The 19,892-nt window shown below is 53.5% G+C and overlaps 2 protein-coding genes across 2 annotated transcripts; both read right to left on the bottom strand.

Moving 5' to 3' along the window:
* Nucleotides 1-5,156: 5,156 nt before the first annotated feature.
* On the bottom strand, nucleotides 5,157-5,960 carry LOC147962331 (uncharacterized). Its single transcript, XM_087534154.1, has 3 exons — nucleotides 5,702-5,960; nucleotides 5,424-5,617; nucleotides 5,157-5,339 (listed from the first exon to the last, which is right to left on the bottom strand). Exons 1-3 carry the CDS (start codon nucleotides 5,958-5,960, stop codon nucleotides 5,157-5,159), a joined length of 636 nt encoding a protein of 211 aa, XP_087390280.1.
* A 525-nt stretch (nucleotides 5,961-6,485) lies between these two features.
* Nucleotides 6,486-9,248, bottom strand: LOC147962330 (uncharacterized). The gene is made up of 3 exons (XM_087534153.1): nucleotides 8,513-9,248; nucleotides 8,237-8,363; nucleotides 6,486-7,443 (listed from the first exon to the last, which is right to left on the bottom strand). Exons 1-3 carry the CDS (start codon nucleotides 9,246-9,248, stop codon nucleotides 6,486-6,488), a joined length of 1,821 nt encoding a protein of 606 aa, XP_087390279.1.
* Between the last annotated feature and the right edge of the window lie 10,644 nt (nucleotides 9,249-19,892).

The following is a 19,892-nucleotide window of genomic DNA, read 5'->3' as shown; positions in this document are numbered from 1 at the left end:
CTGGAAGGCGAGCGGGAGGGGGTTTGGCGGGAGGAAGGGAGGGAATGGCGGGAGGAAGGCGAACGAGCGGAAGGGATGCGAGGAAAAAGCGTTAAGAAACGGCGGGAAAAGGCCCTCGGGACGCCGCCAGGGCGGACCCACGCGTCTTTTTCGCTTGTGCCGGCTCTCCAAGCGCCCCCAGGGCGCCGGGTTCGGCCTGGGTCCGCGGCACCAGTTTTGATCCGAGCCGGTGAAAAACGGGTTTCTGGAGGCGTGACTGGGCCGTTTTTTTGACGCCGGTGTGGCAAAAACGCCTGGGAAAAGCCTGTTGGGGGCGCGGCTGCAGATGCCCTTAACGTCGTCGTCGATGAGGCTCTGGTACGCCCCACAGCCGAAGCTCATGCACGACACAGCCGTCGGTAACGATGGACCCAGCTGCCGTGCAGCGAGGCGCCAACCGTGACAAACCATGACGAAGTTGACGCGGTCGGTGTGGCACAACAGCTGGGAGAGGATGAGGCCCAAAAGGTCCGGCGGGAGGTCGGGCCATGGCGAAGAAGCAATCTTGCCGAGGAAGAGACCATGATCGATGGATCAACAAGGTGTGCTTAATTTGTTAATCCGCTAGGGACGATCTGTACGGCTCGATGACATGAGCTTAGCCAGGTTTCGGCTGATATACTCTCCAAAAAAGTTTCCATGATTTATGCAACTCATATATCAACCGTGCTATGCCGGCAAACCAAGCTGTGGTTGGATGGTCAGACGGACAGTGGTATTTTTAGTCCATCAGATTTCAAGTCCTGGTGCTCATATTATTCCTGGATTTATTTCAAAATTTCCGGCGTCGTGCTTTCAGTTGGAGGATACGTTCCTGTCAACGACAAGGGCCTACGGTGACTTTGTAAATTTCAAGATGATATGCCAGCTCAGTCTTGCGGAGGTGCTCATAGTGGGTAGGGTGTGCGTGTATACATTTATAGGGGTGAGTGTATGCGCGTATGTATGAACGCTTGCGTCTTTTTTTAATATAGAAAAAGGAGGATGACTCTCGGGCTCTGCATCTGGATGATACTTTTTGACACGAAAAATAATAACAAACAACGATGGTTATCGTGTTATTATCTCTCTACGCGCTAGGGGAAATAAAAAATTGCGAGCGTGCCAGTGTACAGTAATACACAAAGAAAAGGATGCGGGAAACGAGTATTTCATTAATCTCATTGGAGAAACAAAAGTACAAGATCCCGTAAAGAGAAAGTGCGCTCCGTGGCCTACTAGCGCGGCCAGTCTGACTATGGCGATTGCGGTCTCCTGGTTCCCGAGGCCTCGGAAGGCTCCCGGTTAATTACTCCCGCGGGTTGCTCCGCGAGATACCTCCGATTAAGCTATGTGGTCGTCTTCGTCGTCTTCACTTCTCGTCCTCCATGCGTGATGATGGTGATGTGTGTGTGGGCAGCGGCAGAGCCCGTGTCCTCGTCGGTACACGCGTCGCAAGTGACGTGGCCTTAGCGGTGGCCGCGCCCGCCCTCGCCGTCGTGTCTCGTCGGTCTTGGCGGCGTTGGAGTAGTTGGTGTTGGGGTAGCATGGGTCGCTGTTGGCTCAGACTTCTTGATGACCTGTTGCTTCATCGGGGTGTTCAAGCGGCTACTCCTTGCGGGAGTAACGGTTTAGGGAGACCGACTTCAGTGTAAAAAAACCAACGCGTGCTCACATGGGCGTGCCCGGGGTGGTTGGCACCTCGTCTCGGCTAGATGCCGAGTATTCGGCGGTCCGCCAAGACAAAGGGGCCGCCTCACGGGGCCGTGGAAAGTGGTATCGCAGAGGCCGCATCGCCTTGGGGCTGGTACTATGTGAAAGAGTGACCTGTGCGCCAGCGATGCCATGGACCTGTACGCCGAGGAACTGTCCGCCATGTGGGTGCACCTCTCGAAGGAGGGACCGGTCTTGTACAGAGTCGTTGCAATCTTTGGTTCGGTGAAGAATCTGTACGCCATTGACCTGTTCGTCGGGGACGCGGGCCTTATGAAGGAGGAACCGGTCTTAGATCCGTCGTTGCGGATATTGGTTCCACCAAGGATCTGTACACCATGAAGGGGAAGGCGAGTCTCGGGTTGTGTCGTCAGCGAGCTCCGGTTGCACCACTTCATCTCCTCCAAGACCGTGATGCAAAACCTGTATGCCGGTGTACCCTTTGCCATGAACCTGTTCACCGTGGCCCTGTTTATGGCAATCTGTGCGTCGCGACCTGTACGCCATGAGGTGTTCACCGAGCACCATGAAGGCCGCCATGGTAAGGGTGCCGGGGCTAGCGGTTGGGCAGCGTCGTTGGCGAGCTCCGGCAGCTCCCGAGTCATCTCGGGCCAAGAACATGACACCTGAAAATAAAAGGCTTTGCATAGACGATCTCCGGCGGTGTCGGTGCAGTTTGTTGTTCCGATGCAGTCATCTCCGGTGGCGGCGACGAGATCACACAAGTGTCGTCTCTAGAGACCGGTACGCACTCTCCGCGTAGCGCATACATGCTAGAGAGAAAGAGATAGAAGAAAATAGATGTATTAGATCAAAATCTCACCCTTCATGAACGTGAGCTTGGTGTCCATGTCGCTGGCGCCGGTGTTCTCACCCGGCTGCATTGACCTGTTGATGCGATCTGGTCTTCTGCCGGCTGCGTGCCCGCGTAGACGTATGATGGATTGGTGTGGTGCTAGCGGGTTTTCTCTCCGGACGTGCGTCTAGAGATCAGAGGATGAAAAAGCCTTGCGGCGTGATGTATATGCGTGTAATGGACGGCAGCCTTGCGGCGTAGCTGCGTGATCTCCGTGCCTTTTTTTCCGTGGAAGGAGATGAGCCTTTATATAGGCAGGACTGGTTTGGTTGCTTTTTTTTAAATGTTGGCTTTCCTGTTATACACCAGCTATAGGTGTGACATCTGAGAAGGCTACCAAAGGACTTGTCGTCGGAAATCGTCGAAATACCATGACGATTACAACTCAACAACCGCATACGCCTCGGTGTACGTGTATGAAGACGCCGTGTTTCGGGATCCTTCCGAGAGGCAACAGAAATTCATATGCTAGCCCATCATTGGGCGGATGGGCCCCATAGCCCGCCATGCCCCCTGCACATGCCTTATGAACCCGGAGACTTGGGTATGGTAGGTTCAGGGTGGATGATTTTGGGATGACAACTTGGCTATTTTTTTTCGTGCCTTAATGAGGGGTGGTGAACATCTACCTTCCGCCTCCTTTCCAGTGAGTCTCGTACTGCTTGGGACAACTTGACTGTTTCTTGGACTCTTGAGATTTTTTTTGATTGCTTCTTAGAGATTTAGGATTGTTTTTTTTTGTGCGGATTGATTGATTGGCCGCGGACTTCATGAACTTGCTTGAACGTTTATGGATTCTGCTTGCACTTCTTGAGGACTCTTTTTCCATGACTTCTTGAAGACCCACCTTGAGAACTTGGAAGGCACCTGTTCACCTCTGTGGACTAAGAAAACCCTCAGGCATTTTATCTGGAGCCTTTTGGTGGCGTATCCCAGGGTTGTCATGTGGCTTCGTACCGAACCGACTTGCATTGGGCCAGGTAGCCACCATGAATCTTTTCCTATAGTCTCCCCTGGGATGCGAGTCCCTGCGAACATGAAGCATGACAGGAAACATGTAGGGCATGGGGTCTCGGCGCTCAGAAGTGCCCAAGTAATTGTCTCCGCTGCCTCCGAAAGCATACGCCTGATACGTGTCATGCATTGTGGGTGTAGGAGCCGCTCTGCCTGCAACTTGACACATTGTGCCACCCTCCGACAAGTCCTAGAGTAGCCGAAACTTCAATCAACAGCATGATGTGGTAGGGAAAAGCCAATTTTTTTGTTGGTCTGAGTCCGTTGAAATTAGGGAGACCAAGAAAATATCCACAACATGCAATGAAGAGTGCATCATGGATCCGATAGCCCACTAAAAAGGGTCTCCCCAAGGAAAAAAGGCAACGAAAGAGGCAACACTTTAAGAAAAATATTTTTTAAGGAACCTTCCATTGATTGGAGGCATAGGCCGCACTCCCTGGGAATCAATCAGCTGGTATGCACCCCCGTCGTAGACTTGCTCGACGACATATGGTCCTTCCCACTTTGGCTCGAACTTCCCCTTCGTCTTGTGCGTGATGACGATGGGTCGACGGAGCACGAGGACCAACTCGCCCTTCCGAAATACGCGCTGCTTGACGAGCTTGTCATAGGCTCTCACCATGTTCTGGCGGTAGAGCTCCAGGTATTGCAGGGCATGAAGTCGCTCCTCTTCAAGGGCGTCAAGCTCCTGAAAACGAAGTTGTACCTGTTCATCTTGGGTGAGTCCTTCCTGGAGAGCCACCCGCAAAGAAGGTAGCTGGACTTCCAATGGCAGTACGGCTTCACTCCCATAAACGAGAGAGAATGGAGTAGCCTGTGTTGGGGTACGGACTGTAACGCGGTACGCCCATAAGGACTCGAAGAGACGATCATGCCAGTCTCTCTTGTGTCTTGTCACCGTCTTCTTGAGTATCTTGCCTAACGTCTTGTTGAAGGCTTCGATCGCCCCATTGGCTTGAGGGTAGTAGCCGGTGGAGTAGTTCCACTTGATCTTGTACTTCTCCATGAACCTGTACATCTTGTTGGACTTGAATGCCTTGGCATTGTCGGAGGTGATGCGGTGTGGAATCCCAAAGCGATATATGATATTTCGCTCTAGGAACTTGATGACGTTGTCGCTCTTCACCTCCCGTAGTGGAACGGCTTCCACCCATTTGGAGAAGTAGTCTGTCGCGGCGAGGATGAAACGATGCCCCCCGGATGACGGGGGCTCAATGAGGCCGATGACGTCGATTCCCCAGGCGTCAAATGGCCAAGAGGGAACTGTAGGGTGAAGCGGGACCGGCGGCTGATGCTTGAAGTCGCCATGTACTTGACAGTTGTGGCATGACCTGGCCACCCGAAGGCAGTCCGCCATGACGCCGGGCCAGTAGTATCCTGCAAGACGTATGCTATGATACATCTTAGATCCTCCTTGGTGCCCGTCACAGACTCCATGGTGCATCTCCTGGAGGATCTTCTCGGCTTCACCTCGATTGACGCACCGAAGTAGGACCTCCTGTCCATGAGACCGCCTATATAGGACACCTGCTTCATAAAGATAAAAGGGGAGTCATCGTTGTAGTTGGCGTCTCGCGACGGGGTCGTCGGGGAGACTGCCATGCTTGAAGTAGTCGAGGAAGGGTTGCAGCCACTCGTCTTCCTCCATGGTGTTCGTCATGATGGAGTTGAATTCGTACTCCGCCGGGATAAGCTCCAGAACAGCTGGGAGGAGCCACCTTTCTTCAATATTTACCTGCATGGTTTTATTATCTGGGAGCACCAATGCTACCGCTAGTTTTGCCAAGGCATCAGCAGGCGCATTTCTGCTTCATGGGACATGGAGCACTTCAACATGTTGAAATTTTTCCATGAGGTTCCAGGACGCAGTGTAGTACGGCACCAGTTCAGGCTTGCGAACTTCGTAGATGTCATTGACTTGACGAACAATGAGTTGGGAGTCACCAAAGGCCCGTAAAGAGCGGACATCCATGGAGAGCGCTAGGAGAAGGCCGAAGATGAGCGCCTCATACCCTGCCTCATTATTTCAGCATTCTTCTTTGAGGAGGGAAAATGAGTGATACATCACCCCTCCTTGCGGCGTCTTGAACACCAAACCTGCGCCTGCTCTTCGTATTGGGGCTCCATTAGCATCGGCCTCCATGCGAGAGGCGCCGTCAAAGTAGAGCTCCCACGGTGCGTCGAGGTCGACGATGAAGACCTCCTCATCAGGAAGATCGGTGATGAGAGGGGAATCATCTGGCACCGGGTGTGCCGCGAGGAACTCCGCCAAGGCTTGCCCTTTGATTGCCTTCTGACGGACAAAAGTGATATCAAACTCCATCATGAGAAGCGCCCACTTTCCCAGTCGCCCCATGAGCGTGGGCTGACTTAGCACGTACCTTACGGGGTCCGCTCTTGCGACGAGCTAGATTTGGTGCTTTAGCGTGTAGTGCCTCAACTTCTTTAACGCGAAGATTAGGGCCAGGCATACTTTCTCTATTGCAGAGTAATTTCGCTCGGGCCCCACCATGGTGCGGCTCAAGTAGTAGCAGGCCACTTCCTTCCCTTCGTCATTGTTTTGGGCGAACAAAGCACCCACCGAAGTAGGTTGCGCTGCAATGTATAGAATGAGTGGGCGCCCCTTGACAGGAGCTGCCAAGACAGGTGGATTAAGGAGGTACCTTTTGATATCATCAAAACCACGTTGGCATCCCTCATCCCACACGAACGGAGCTCCTTTCTTCATGAGGCTCGAGAAGGGTTGGATGCGTCCGGAGAGGTTGGAGATGAAGCGTCGGATGTACGCTAGCTTCCCTTGCAATGACCTCAACTCCTTAAGATCTTGGGGTCGTGGCATGTCGATGATGGACTTGATCTTCTTAGGCTCGATCTCTATGCCTCAATGAGGAACGACAAAGCCGAGGAAGAGGCCCGACTGAACGCCGAAGGCACACTTCAACGGGTTCATCTTGAGTTGATGTTGTCGTAGCCGCTCAAAGACCACTCGAAGATCTTCTAGATGATGCTCGCGTTCTTTGGTCTTGACCACCATGTCATCGACGTAGCACTCCACCGAATGGTGGATTAAATCACCAAGAATGCACGTCATGGCACGTTGGTACGTTGCGCCGGCGTTCTTCAATCCGAAAGGCATGACGATGTAGTAGAAGTTGCCCTTCGGGGTCCTAAAGGCGGTGTCGATGGCGTCATCTGGATCCATCTTGATCTGGTTGTATCCTGATGAACCATCCATGAAGGATAGTGTGCCATGTCCCGTGGTGGAGTCGACGACTATCTCCGGGATCGGCAAGGGAAAGTCATCTTTCGGGCAGGCTCGATTCAAGTCATGGAAGTCCTGGCAGATTCGTATCCGCCCATTCTTCTTCTCCACCGGGACGATGTTGGCGAGCCACCGTGGATACTTGACCTCCTTGATGAAACCTACATCAATTAGTTTGTCTACCTCAGCGATGACATCACCTTCGAGTTCCGGACGCAAGCATCGCGGTTGCTGCTTGATAGGATGGAATTGTGGGTCGATGGCCAGCTTGTGGGTGGCGATACGAGGGTCCAACCCCGGCATCTCCTTGTAGTTCCAGGCGAAGCAATCTCGGTACTCCATCATGAAGCTTCGGTACTCTTCTCGCTCCTCTTCTGTCAGTGTGGCGCTAACAAAAGTGGGGCGTGAATCATCTTCAGTCCCGAGGTTGACCTGCACAAGCTCGTCGATGGTCGGATGCCCTCCATCTTCGAGTTCTCGGGGTGCTGATGCGGAGATGAACTCCTCATCATCACTTGGCTCGATGTTGATGGGGTGTTGTTGATGAGGAAGGATGGGCGAAGTGTCAGAGTCGTCGCTCGACGAGACCGATGTGGCATGGCAGTTGACTCATGCTCCGTCGTCGGGCTCCTCCCCTTCATCTCCAGAGACATCGTAGGTGTAGCATTTCGCCGTAGGGCGGGTCAAATCGCCAAGGACACATGTCATGGCATGCTGATATGTTGCACCAGCATTCTTCAACCCGAACGGCATGCTGGTGTTGTAGAGGTCCCCTTCTAGCATTGGTCGCCCTTCGTCTTTTGGTTCTCGTGGTGTTGGCGCGGGGCCAAGCTTCCCTTCATCGCTAGGGGCGTCGAGATCGATGTAGCCGAGCCCAAACGTTGGTTGGGCCTTGCCTTTTTACTTGACGAGGCCCTCTGCTTGTCTCCACCATTCCTCACATATAGCCGGCGGTGGAGGCATCCTGTTGTTTCGACGAAGAGTGATCCCGGCCTTCTCTAGCAAGTGAACCATCTTGGGCTCAGCCTTCATCGTGTGTAGCACCTCCTATGGGTCACTGCAAGGTTTGAGAAACTCACATATAGAATCACATTGTTTTACCTGGGGAACCTTGTAGAAAATGGTATGGACTCCACATCCGGGTGAGTTGGGAATCGCCCAAACCTCCAACGGAGAAGCCACTGAGATGTAGAGTGACGGGGGCTGCACGCCTTGAGCTCCCCTTGCGACTTCCTACATCTCTTTTATTCTTGTTCTAACCACTCCTGGTGCGGGCGCGGGTTCCTCCTTCGGAGTCCTGCGTGCCCGCAACGTGATGGTTGGTGGCGCATCATTGCTGCCCATTTGCATCTTTCGACCCTCCTGGGCACCTGCAGAGCTTCCAAGTGTTAAACAACTTGGGTCTCGGTGCACCGAGGTCGATGAAGAAGGGGTAGCCTCCTGACGAGGCGTCGTTGCCGACCTCAGGGTGATTGACGTTGATGTCGGGAATCTTGCCTTCAATAGTAACGGGGCTGTTGGAACAGGCTCAAAGGATCCTGTCCCACGCGAGGTCGAAGTAGAGCTCCCGATCTCTGCAGGGGTAGAGCGATTGGAGTCATGGTGCCCTATTGAGGATGATCGCCTATGTCCTTGGCTCCTGTGACTTCGCGGGAAGGAGTCCTTTGCTCCGGAAGGTGAGCACGGCATGAGGAGGCGCTTTATCTCGGCCGCCGGTGCCACACCTGACTTGATCAAGACATCAGCCGAAGGTGTCGTCCGCCCTAACTGCTGCTCGCTGCCTTCTACAGGGAAGTTATACTTTGCATATGCATGGTGAGATTCCTGCACAGTGTAAGGAGAGATGTTGCCGATGATGCGCTGCTGCGTGCCTTGGGTGTCGAGGAACTTTAGGCACTGGTGAAGAGTGGATGGCACGACGCGGTACTTGTGAATCCACGGCCTCCCCAAAAGGGCCGAGTAGGAGGTGTTCGCTTCGATGACGAAGAACCGCGCCTTGAAGCTGAACGTAGACATCTGGATCTTCACCGTGATGGCGCCCAACATTGGCTTTCCCTGGTTGTCGAAGCCGCAGATCATTACATCTGTGGACTCCAAGTCGTCCACCGTGAAACCAGCCCGCGTCAAGCTCTGAAGGGGCAGGATATTCACGGCAGACCTTGGGTCAATGAGGATCCTGCGAAGGTGTGCAGTGCCAATGTTACCTTCCACGTAGAGCGGTCGGTTATGGTCACTATCATCTATGAGCTTGTATTCCTCGTCAAATGTTATTTCATTCACGAATAGGGGATTGGAGAAGAGGCGATGCTTCGCCATGGACACCTCGTAGAGCTTCGGAGCTTGAAGCACCTTGATGAGGGCTTCGCGAAGGTCAGGCACCATCAACAGGGCATCATGCACACTCAAAAGTGCGGGATTCGCTTGAGGTGGGCGATGATGTTGTAGTCGACGTCATGTTGCTTCGTATTCCCTTGGCCTTGTTCTTCATGCAATTCCTCTTGCAAGGGCGCCTCTTTTGAGGCAGCCGGCTTGGGCACCCTTGTTGGCTTGATCTTCAGTGGCTCAGGTAGAACCTTGCCTCCACGCAAGTTCATGTTCACCTCTTCTGCTTGCACGTCCTTCTTCGTGTCTTCAGCATGGAACACCTCTTGCTCTTCGGGTGTGAACACATCTTCCGAATCAGAGCTTGGTGTGTCGCTATAGCTGAGGATGGCGTTGCAGCTTTCGATGTTTGATGATTGGGATGGTCTAGCTCCTTCTTGGTCTTCTTGCCTCCCCTTTGCCGGTACCTGCACTCGAGCGCGTGGCATGAACTGCTCCAAGGTGGGTAACACGCGCCTTGGCCGTGGGAACGACTCGTTTCCCTCCAATTTAGGAACGAATCTTGGTGGAGGGCGGCGTTGACTCGGATCAACTCGTCTTAGGATCCTTGGGGCGGCTTGCGCCATGGGAGCTGCGCGTGGAGGTCGAGGTGGAAGGCTCCTCGGGTACGGCTTCCGGCGAACCATTCTCCAAGGCTCCTCCTTGTGGATGGCTGGGGTTGCCCCCTGATGGAGTGGAAGTGCTTGCGTCATGGACAGAATGAGGCTAGATAGCTGGTCTTCAATCTGCGCGAGTGGCACCCACTTTTCTTCGTGCTCCATCTCTTGACCTGGTGAAGGGTATGAGGCCACACTCACCACGTTCACCGTGTGGTAGTCTGGGTTGATGGCTTCTGGGTCCAAGTTGATGCTCTTCTCATTAACAGCTCTTTGGAGCCATTCTTTGAAGGCGACACAATCCTCGATGACGTGACCCACATACCTGTGATATGGGCAAAACAATGGATTATCAGTCATCCTTACCTGATCGGGCCTCCGAGGTTCTGGAAGGTTCAATGCTCGATGCTCCATTAGCTGACTGAACATGTCCTTGACAAGTTCACGACGGAAAATGTACTGCTTCTTGAGGAGCTCCTGGATCGACGGGCGTTGTCTTCCTGCTGCATGTTCGCCTCTTGCTCCCAAGACGGGCACCTGGCCTTGGGGTGCAGACGAGAAGATCTTAGTGGTGTTTGCTTCCGCCGGCGCCTTCAGCTTGCCCCCATTGTTAGCTTGCTTGGATGTCGCGGCGAAGCGCTTGGCAGGGTCAAATGCGCTGGCATTCTTGTAGAGCTCCATTATCTGCGGTGATTTCTCGAACTCAAGCTTTGTGGCTGTTACCGCCATTCTTAGGACACTGAAGGTTCTAGGATCACGCCGAGAGACCTCAAGTGACCAATGTTGTTGCATCCCATGGACACACATCTCGATGGCGTCCTCAAGGTGCATCTCTCTAGCGAGGCACACATAGCTGTTGCGGAATCTGATGATGTAGTCGTCGATGGACTCATCTCGTCGTTGTCGAACTTGCGCCAGCTCAATGATGGAGAAGTCCTTCTTCATGGCGACGAAGTGCTTCTTGAAGACTTCCTTCATGCCCGCCCAACTTCCAATGGATCCGACCGGTAAACGACTAAGTCCTCGAGTTCTTTATATAGAACTTGGCGGTTTCTCCGGCGCCTCTCGCGCTTGCGTTGGTTATCCGTCAGCACGCCGCCAGCCCTTACTGGCACTGGTGGCATGGGGAGGAGTGGTGGTGCAGGTCGTCGCGTGGATGAGGAAGTCCTGTCCATCGTTACCTTTAGTTGTGGTCGATCTCCCCGCCTGGGAGAAGATGGTCGGGGTGGAAGCGTCGGTCGCGAAGGCTCCCGTGGTCGCCATTACTGAGTGGGCTGTGTGTTCCTTTCTTCCTCCTGGTGTCTTGACCATCGGTTCCAATGTGTGGGCATGTTGGGATGCCTCCGTTGTTGAAAGTGTCGGGTTGGTGATGGTGGTCGTCGAGGTGCCAACGTGTGGCGCTCATGTTGAGGGCGATGACTCAGGGCTTGACGTCTGGTCCCTCCTGCACCTTGTGTTGATGATGTACTTGGTGCCGCGGGATCAAGTAGCCGCCTCTGGATGTTGTTCATATGCTCTTGGAGTTGGCAAAATTCTCACCGCAGGTCTTCGTCACGTGGCGCTGGTGCTTCATGGCGAATGACAGAAAACCTGTTGTTGTTGGTGAGAGATCGTCCGTCGACCGCTGAAGTGTGGAGGCATGGCGCCCATGCCCCCCGTCGAGTATCTTCAAGGTTGATGGAGACTGTAGGGCCCGGTAGAACAGGCTCCTTGCGTGAACGCCGCTTCCAGAACTCCTTCATAATGGCCCGCCTCACCAGCTGCTTGATCTTGGTTGGCTCGTATGCCCAGTCGTCAGGGAACAAGTCATACGGAGGGGCCTGGGTGCTCTGGTAAGTGAACACCTTGTCCGCCAAGTCCCTTGCTCCGAGGGACCAATCCTCCTCAGACACCGTGCTCTGAGCAAGGCGTGAGGTAATTTGTTGGTGGAGTCATTGTACCTTGCGGTACTTCCTCCTATAGTTCCGAAGAGGGTGCGGGCTTTCCGACAAACGTGCGTTCGCCATGAGTTTCCGCAAGTTCTGGGCGATGGCCTCCAAACCTTCGAGCAGCTCAACCTCGGTGCGTCGGGGTGCTGGTCGTGAAGGCTTCAAGTGTGGAAATGGGGTAGGGGCGTGATGGGACGCCGCTCTTGCCTGCCTGTTGGCGGCCTTGGCGCGAAGGCGTTGAGCCGCCTCCACGTCTCCTTTCATACCCGCCCTTGTCGACTCCTTCAACAAGGAACGTGCCTCGATCATTAGCTCGCGACGCTCCTTCTTCGACTTGGCGGCCTCCCGCCTTTGCGCCTTCCTCGATTGCACAGTTTGGAACACCGCAGGATCTTGTGCTTCATGCACGTAGACCTTGTCACCGAGCTCGATGACGATCATTGTTGGCATCGATCCAAACTGAAGCACCGATGGCTCCGAGTTGCTTCCGTGTGAGAGTCCACCTGCAGAAAAAGGGATCTCGATCAACAGAAATCCTCGCCGATGCCTTGTCATCCAGCATGCTGTGTGGATTGGGAGATGGGCGAAGACGATTCAGACGACCACAGCAAAGCAGAGATGGGAGGAGAACCACGTCCCACTGGGCGTGCCATTTTGTTTGACACGAAAAATAATAACAAACAACGATGGTTATCGTGTTATTATCTCTCTATGCGCCAGAGGAAATAAAAAATTACGGGCGTGCCAGTGTACAGTAGTACACAAAGAAAAGGATGCGGGAACGAGTATTTCATTAATCTCATTGGAGAAACAAAAGTACAAGATCCCGTAAAAAAAGTGCGCTCTGTGGCCTACTAGCACGGCCAGCCTGACTATGGCGATTGCGGTCTCCTGGTTCCCGGGGCCTCGGAAGGCTCCTGGTTAATTACTCCCGCGGGTTGCTCCACAAGATACCTCCGATTAAGCTATGTGGTCGTCTTCGCTTCTCGTCCTCCATGCGTGATGATGGTGATGTGTGTGTGGGCAGCGGCAGAGCCCGTGTCCTCGTCGGTACACGCGCCGCAAGTGATGTGGCCTTAGCGGTGGCCGCGCCCGCCCTCGTCGTCGTGCCTCATCGGTCTTGGCGGCGTTGGAGTAGTTGGTGTTGGGGTAGCATGGGTCGCGGTCGGCTCAAACTTCTTGATGACCTGTTGCTTCATCGGGGTGTTCAAGCGGCTACTCCTTGCGGGACTAACGGTTTGGGGAGACCGGCGTCAGGCGTCAGTGTAAAAAACCCAACGCGTGCTCACATGGGCGTGCCCGGGGTGGTTGGCACCTCGTCTCGGCTAGACGCCGAGTATTCGGCGGTCCGCCAAGACAAAGGGGCCGCCTCACGGGGCCGTGGAAAGTGGTATCGCAGAGGCCGCATCGCCTTGGGCTGGTACTACGCGAAAGAGTGACCTATGCGCCGGCGATGCCATGGACCTGTACGCCGAGGAACTGTCCGCCATGGTGGGTGCGTCTCTCGAAGGAGGGACCGGTCTTGTACAGAGTCGTTGCAATCTTTGGTTCGGTGAAGGATATGTACGCCATTGACATGTTCGTTGGGGACGCGGGCCTTATGAAGGAGGAACCGGTCTTAGATCCGTCGTTGCGGATATTGGTTCCACCAAGGACCCGTACACCGTGAATGGGAAGGCGAGTCTCGGGCTGTGTCGTCAGCGAGCTCCGGTTGCACCATTTCGTCTCCTCCAAGAGCGTGATGCAAAACCTGTATGCCGGTGTACCCTTTGCCATGAACCTGTTCACCGTGGCCCTGTTCACGGCAATCTGTGCGTCGCGACCTGTACGCCATGAGGTGTTCACCGAGCACTATGAAGGCCGCCATGGTAAGGGCGCCGGTGCTAGCGGTTGGGCAGCGTCGTTGGCGAGCTCCGGCAGCTCCCGAGTCATCTCGGGCCAAGAACATGACACCTGAAAATAAAAGGCTTGGCATAGACGATCTCCGGTGGTGTCGGTGCAGTTTGTTGTTCCGGTGTAGTCATCTCCGGTGGCGGCGACGAGATCACACAAGTGTCGTCTCCAGAGACCGGTACGCACTCTCCGCGTAGCGCATACATGCTAGAGAGAAAGAGATAGAAGAAAATAGATGTATTAGATCAAAATCTCACCCTTCAGGAACGTGAGCTTGGTGTTCATGTCGCTGGCGCCGGTGTTCTCGCCCGGCTGCATTGACCTGTTGATGCGATCTGGTCTTCTGCCGGCTGCGTGCCCGCGTAGACCTATGATGGATGGGTGTGGTGCTAGCGGGTCTTCTCTCCGGACGTGCGTCTAGAGATCAGAGGATGAAAAAGCCTTGCGGCGTGATGTATATGCGTGTAATGGGCGGCAGCCTTGCGGCGTAGCTGCGTGGTCTCCGTGCCTTTTTTTCCGTGGAAGGAGATGAGCCTTTATATAGGCAGGAGCTAGGGCTGGAGGGGGCACCGTGAGCGCCGCCGATTTTCTGTTGGGCTGAGTGCGTCGTTGCCTAGAAACCAGGCTCTCCAATCCTTATCTCTTCTTATCATGTAGGTTGTTAGGCTGTTTAATCCAGCACACAAAACAATCACGCGTACGTGGCTGGGCGTGGGCATCAGCGATACATACGTGCACGAGCGACCTGATCAATAACGTTTCGGCTACTGTGCGTCTCCACCCATTACGTACACCAGTGCATGCCTAGCTATGCCTCCTCACGCATGAAGTGCATCATGCATGTGTATAAGACTTGTAGAGTGGTAGTTCTGTACGTGAGCCCCAACTCTTGCATGTATATGCACCTTTGATTAATCAGGGGATTAGCTAGTAGCTTAGCATACGTTCATCCTCTACTAGTCACCGTGTCCATTCTTTCTATTTCTTTTAATCTTTTTCTTACCAAGTCTAAACACATGGCCTAACTAGCAAAGTGGCCCATGTAAACATACTCAGGCAACTTTATTATGGACGGTGACAAAATTTCATCGAACAGATGCATACGGCCATTTTATTAATTATTGACACGACCTTACAAAGTCATACAACAGTAAGACCAAAGTCACCGACTAAGCAACATCTGTCGCTATTCCTATCCAGTTCATGAAGGGGCGCTGAAAGTCTGGGCCTAATACCAAACAGACCTCGCAGCCAAACCTAACATTTAAGACTTGAGGTCCCAACCTGGACGCCTACCGGGTATGGGAACCCACCAGTCTGGCGTGCTCGTCAACCAGGATGCCTGCCGGGTATGAGGCCGCCGCAGCCACCTGCCACTAATCTAACTTCAGAGCTGTACTGCTGCATCAACCTTGCCCGGTCTAGCTGCCGCCGACGCCACCACGACCCCAGGCAGCGTCACCCTCCTGCGCGAGTCCATCTCCACTCATCAGGCGTTGAGTCTCCACTGCGTACGACGCCGAGATCCGCCGTCATCAATGGACAAGATGAAACATCGCTCCTCCTGTTGTCCCCTCCAGCCAGCACTTACCCAAAACGGTGCCCCCCATGAGGGAGAACGACATCGAAACGTCGTCATCGTCCGATCCGGTAGACGCAGATCTAGGGTTTCCCCCGGAACCCCCCGATCTGGTTGACGTGACATGCAACAACGATGTCTCGAGAAGGAAACAACGTCAGAGACGCCGCCATCGTCCTCCAAGACCGCAGTCAGGCGCGATTTTCACCGGAAGCCGTGTCGTCCTGATCTTGTGGCTGGCTAAAACCGCGTGGAGTCTCGCCATGAAGATGTATGCCTCTACTGGTACTCTGGTAGAGATCATCCATACCCTCATCGGTCCCTCCACGCACCGTCGGCCGGCCGGCCAAGACCACGCCGTGGTGGATCTGGACGGGGCGCCAGATCCGCGGCCGCCACGACCCATCTTCAGGCAGAGCCATCCACCGGTTCATCCATGGAGTGTTGCCATCATCCATGCACGAAGGGAAGCCCATCGCCGTCCTGGACCGCTGCCCGCCGCCGCAAAGGCTAGGGGCGCCGCCCTACCTGCTGCCCACCGGCGCACCACAAGAGACGCCCCTGCCGCCTCAAGGGGATCCCACTGCACATCCGCCCGCCCTAGCACCTCGGCATCCGGCCCGCCGCCACCGCGGACCTCGTCGGCGGCAGCGGCGGTACGAGGATGGCCGAGGGAGGCTGCCGGTAGGGGGGGAGGAGGACTCGCTTGCGTCTGTATTTGACGTTAGACAACAATATGTTTGCCGTGAATTGCCCCATGGGCTGCACCTCTATTTAATATGATAGACCTTGTACAACAAGATACAATCAATCTGATACTAATCACATCATAGACTACCATACACAGCAGATTACAATTGCTACGTAATATCTCCATCATAATTACATGAGATATGACTGATACTATTCTCTGTACGTTAACATTCCCCCTCAATCTCAACCGGCCACAAGGTTGAGATTGTGTCGTAATTTCTCCAGCATGATCTTTGTAGCAGGTTTAGTGAAGGCGTCTGCTACTTGATCACCAGAAGAGACAAAACGTACATTCAATGCTCCTTGTGCCACTGTTTCTCTGACGAAGTGGAAATCCACCTCAATATGCTTCGTCCTTGCATGGAACACTGGATTTGCAGTTAAGTATGTGGCACCTAAATTATCACACCATAAAACTGGTGGTCACGGCAGAGGTACTCCCAGGTCTCTAAGCACAGACTGCACCCATGTGACTTCAGCTGCACCATTTGCAAGGGCCTTGTACTCCGCCTCAGTACTAGATCGTGAAACTGTTGGCTGTTTTCTAGCACTCCAAGAAATCAGATTGGGTCCTAGGAAGACCACAAAACCACCTGTGGAGCGTCTGTCATCGGCACATCCCACCCAGTCAGCATCAGTGAAAACACTCAGAAGTGTGGAGTGTGATTGACGAATCTGGAGACCAGTAGCCACAGTACCTTTAACATATCTTAGTATGCGCTTGACAGCCTCCCAATGCACATCAGTGGGTTTGGACAGATATTGGCACACTTTGTTTACAGCAAAAGAAATATCTGGGCGGGTAAGCGTGAAATACTGCAACCCTCCGACAATACTGCGATAGCTGAAGGCGTCATCACCATTGAGAGGAGTGCCAAGAGTTGCTGCCAACTTATCAGTGACGGACATGAGAGTAGAAACCGCCTTGCAATTCTCCATATGTGCACGGTGAAGTAGGTCATTGGCATACTTACGCTGAGAGAGCACCATTCCCCTTGAATTTTAGGTGGCTTCAATCCCAAGGAAGTAAGCGAGACAACCTAGATCCTTGATAGGAAAAGACCCGGCAAGAGTGCGAAGCAGTCGATCCACCGCTTTAGAATAGGAGCTAGCAATGACAATATCATCAACATAAACAAGCATGTAAATGACCACACCCCCTTTCCGAAAAATGAAGAGGGAAGTGTCAGTCTTAGAGGATTGAAAACCAAGTTGATGTAGTCGATCACTGAGGCGGGAATACCAAGCTCGGGGAGACTGTTTCAGCCCATAGATTGACTTCCGAAGCTTGCACACATGATGAGGGTAGCGAGGATCCTCAAAGCCCGGTGGCTGCTGCATATACACCTCCTCGTCAAGAAGTCCATGGAGGAATGCATTGCTCACATCAAGTTGTCGCAAACACCAACCCTGCGAAACAGCGAGTGAGAGCACAAGGCGAACAGTAGCTGGTTTGACAACTGGACTAAACGTGTCGAGATAGTCAACACCGTACTGCTGAGTGAACCCGCGAGCGACCAGGCGGGCTTTGTACTTGTCAAGAGAGCCATCAGAATGTTGCTTGACTTTGAAAATCCACTTGCGGCTGACAATGTTGGTGCCGGAAGGACGTGGAACAAGCGACCACATGGCGGTGTGCTGAAGGGCCGAAAACTCCTCTTGCATAGCGGCTTTCCATGCAGGATCAACGAGCGCCTGTCGGTACGTAGCTGGAGCGGCCACAACAGCACTGAAACCACGACGATACGGGTTGTATCGGACAGTGCCATCAGTGGGGATTTTCGGGCGTTGTATGTTGTTCTGAAGACGCGTGCGTGTCCGCTCAACGGGGGGAGCCACAGACCGAGCCAGCTGCAAGGCAGGAGGTGATGGAGGAGCGGCCGCCGGAGAGACCGACGGCGAGGCCGGTGGTGATGCAGAGGCACTCGTCGGAGAGGCCATTGGCGAGGCTGGTGGTGATGCTCCGGCATCGACGCGCGCAGAGGCGTCAAGTGCAGGCGATGTACGCGCTGATGGTGAGGCCGGCTCGTCTATCTGGTCAGTACATGGCGTAGACATGGTAGAGGCCGGAGTCGGCCCACCTGATGGAGAAGCACCACAGCCGGGGCCTGCTGCTGGACGTGTGGCACATGATGGCTGGGTGCATGGCGTTGTAGCATGCACGTCGCTATGGCCCTGTACAGCGCTCGTAGATACATGTCGTTCCTCTGTATCTGCAGGACACAAGTCAGAAAACAAAAACGACAAGTTGTAGTTTCTCACATTAGCATCCTGAACTACTGGCTCATTGGAAGGAAACGATACAGGAGGATTTAAGCGAGACAAGTCGGGACACGCACTAGTCGCAAAGGGAAAAACATTTTCATCGAAGACGACATCGCCGGAGATATAGATGCCACCAGTGGACTTGTCAAGACACTGATAACCTTTATGGAACGGACTAATATCCGAGAAAAACGCACATCTTGGAGCGGAACTCAAGTTTTCAGGAGTTGTATTTACGAAGACTAGGTCAACACGCACATCTAAATATACGAAGAAAAGAGTAATCAGGCGTGATGTGAAGAAGACGTGTGAGTGGTGGCATATTTTGAAGGGTCCGGCTGGGCATGCGGTTAATCAAATAACATGCGGTAAGAAAAGCTTCATCCCAATAACGCAAAGGAAGATTGGAGTGAGCGAGGAGAGCAAGCCCGGTTTCAACCAAGTGCCGGTGCTTCCGTTCAGCTATACCATTTTGTTGGGATGTATGTGGACAGGATATGTGATGAGAAATACCGACACGCTGAAAAAATTTATGCAAGCGGTGGTATTCAACCCCCCCCCCCCCAATCAGATTGAACCGCACGGATTTTTGCATTCAGGAGTCGTTCGACATGGGCCTGAAAATTGTAGAAAACTTGTTCGATATCAGATTTATGTTTAAGAAGATAAATCCACGTAAAACGGCTAAAGTCATCAACAAAGCTAACATAAAACTTAAAACCTCCAGAGGAGGCGAGAGGACCCCACACATCGGTATGAATAAGCTCAAGTGGTTTCGAAGAAACACGGGATGAATTATTGTAAGGTAATTGATGACTTTTGGCGCGTTGACATGCGTCACAAACGAAAGTATCATGACTCGACAAACAAGGGAGTTTATTTGACCGAACGACAGACTCAACTACATTATTTGATGGGTGACCCAAACGATGATGCCACTGACTCGATGAAGAACGGACTCCGGAGAGAGCTCGATGTGATGATGACGACGACGGCCGACCATATGGGATGGGGTAGAGGCCATTGCGACTTCTACCGAGAAGAAGGACCCTCCTTGTGATTTTCTCCTTCACACAAAAGAAAAAACGGTGAAATTCCACAAACACTTGGTTATCCAAAACAAGACGATAGACAGAAAGAAGATGTTTGTGAATTTCAGGGACGTGCAGAACATTTTTAAGGTGGATGGGATCACTAGAGCCAGCAAGTTTAGTATGACCAATATGAGAAATTTTCAAACCTGCACCATTTGCAACTTGAACTTGATCCTTTCCACCATAGCGCTCGTGCACCGTCAAGCGGCCGAGGTCGCTGGTGAGGTGGTCAGTGGCACCGGTGTCGAGGTACCAATTGTTGTCGCGGTGGCCATATGTAGCCATGTTGCCGCTGCGTTCATTGTAGCGATCGCGACAATCGGTGGCGTAGTGCCCCTCCTCGCGGCATATTTGGCACCTTGGAGGACGACGGTTTCTGCCGCCGCCGCCGTTGTGACGGCCACCGTTGTTGCCACGGTTGCCATTGGAACTATAGCGGCCACCATTGCCACCACTCCTGTTTCCAAGGCCACCATGGCCACCATTGCTGTTCCGGTTGCCGTCGCGGGAACCGGAGCCGTTGCCGTGGCGCACGA

This window comes from Triticum urartu, chromosome 7A, assembly GCF_056163025.1.
Source record: "Triticum urartu cultivar PI428250 chromosome 7A, HENAU_Tu73, whole genome shotgun sequence".
Lineage (NCBI taxonomy): Eukaryota > Viridiplantae > Streptophyta > Magnoliopsida > Poales > Poaceae > Triticum > Triticum urartu.
Note: the sequence above shows the minus strand (reverse complement) of the source record. Positions and strands in the feature narration are given on the sequence as shown.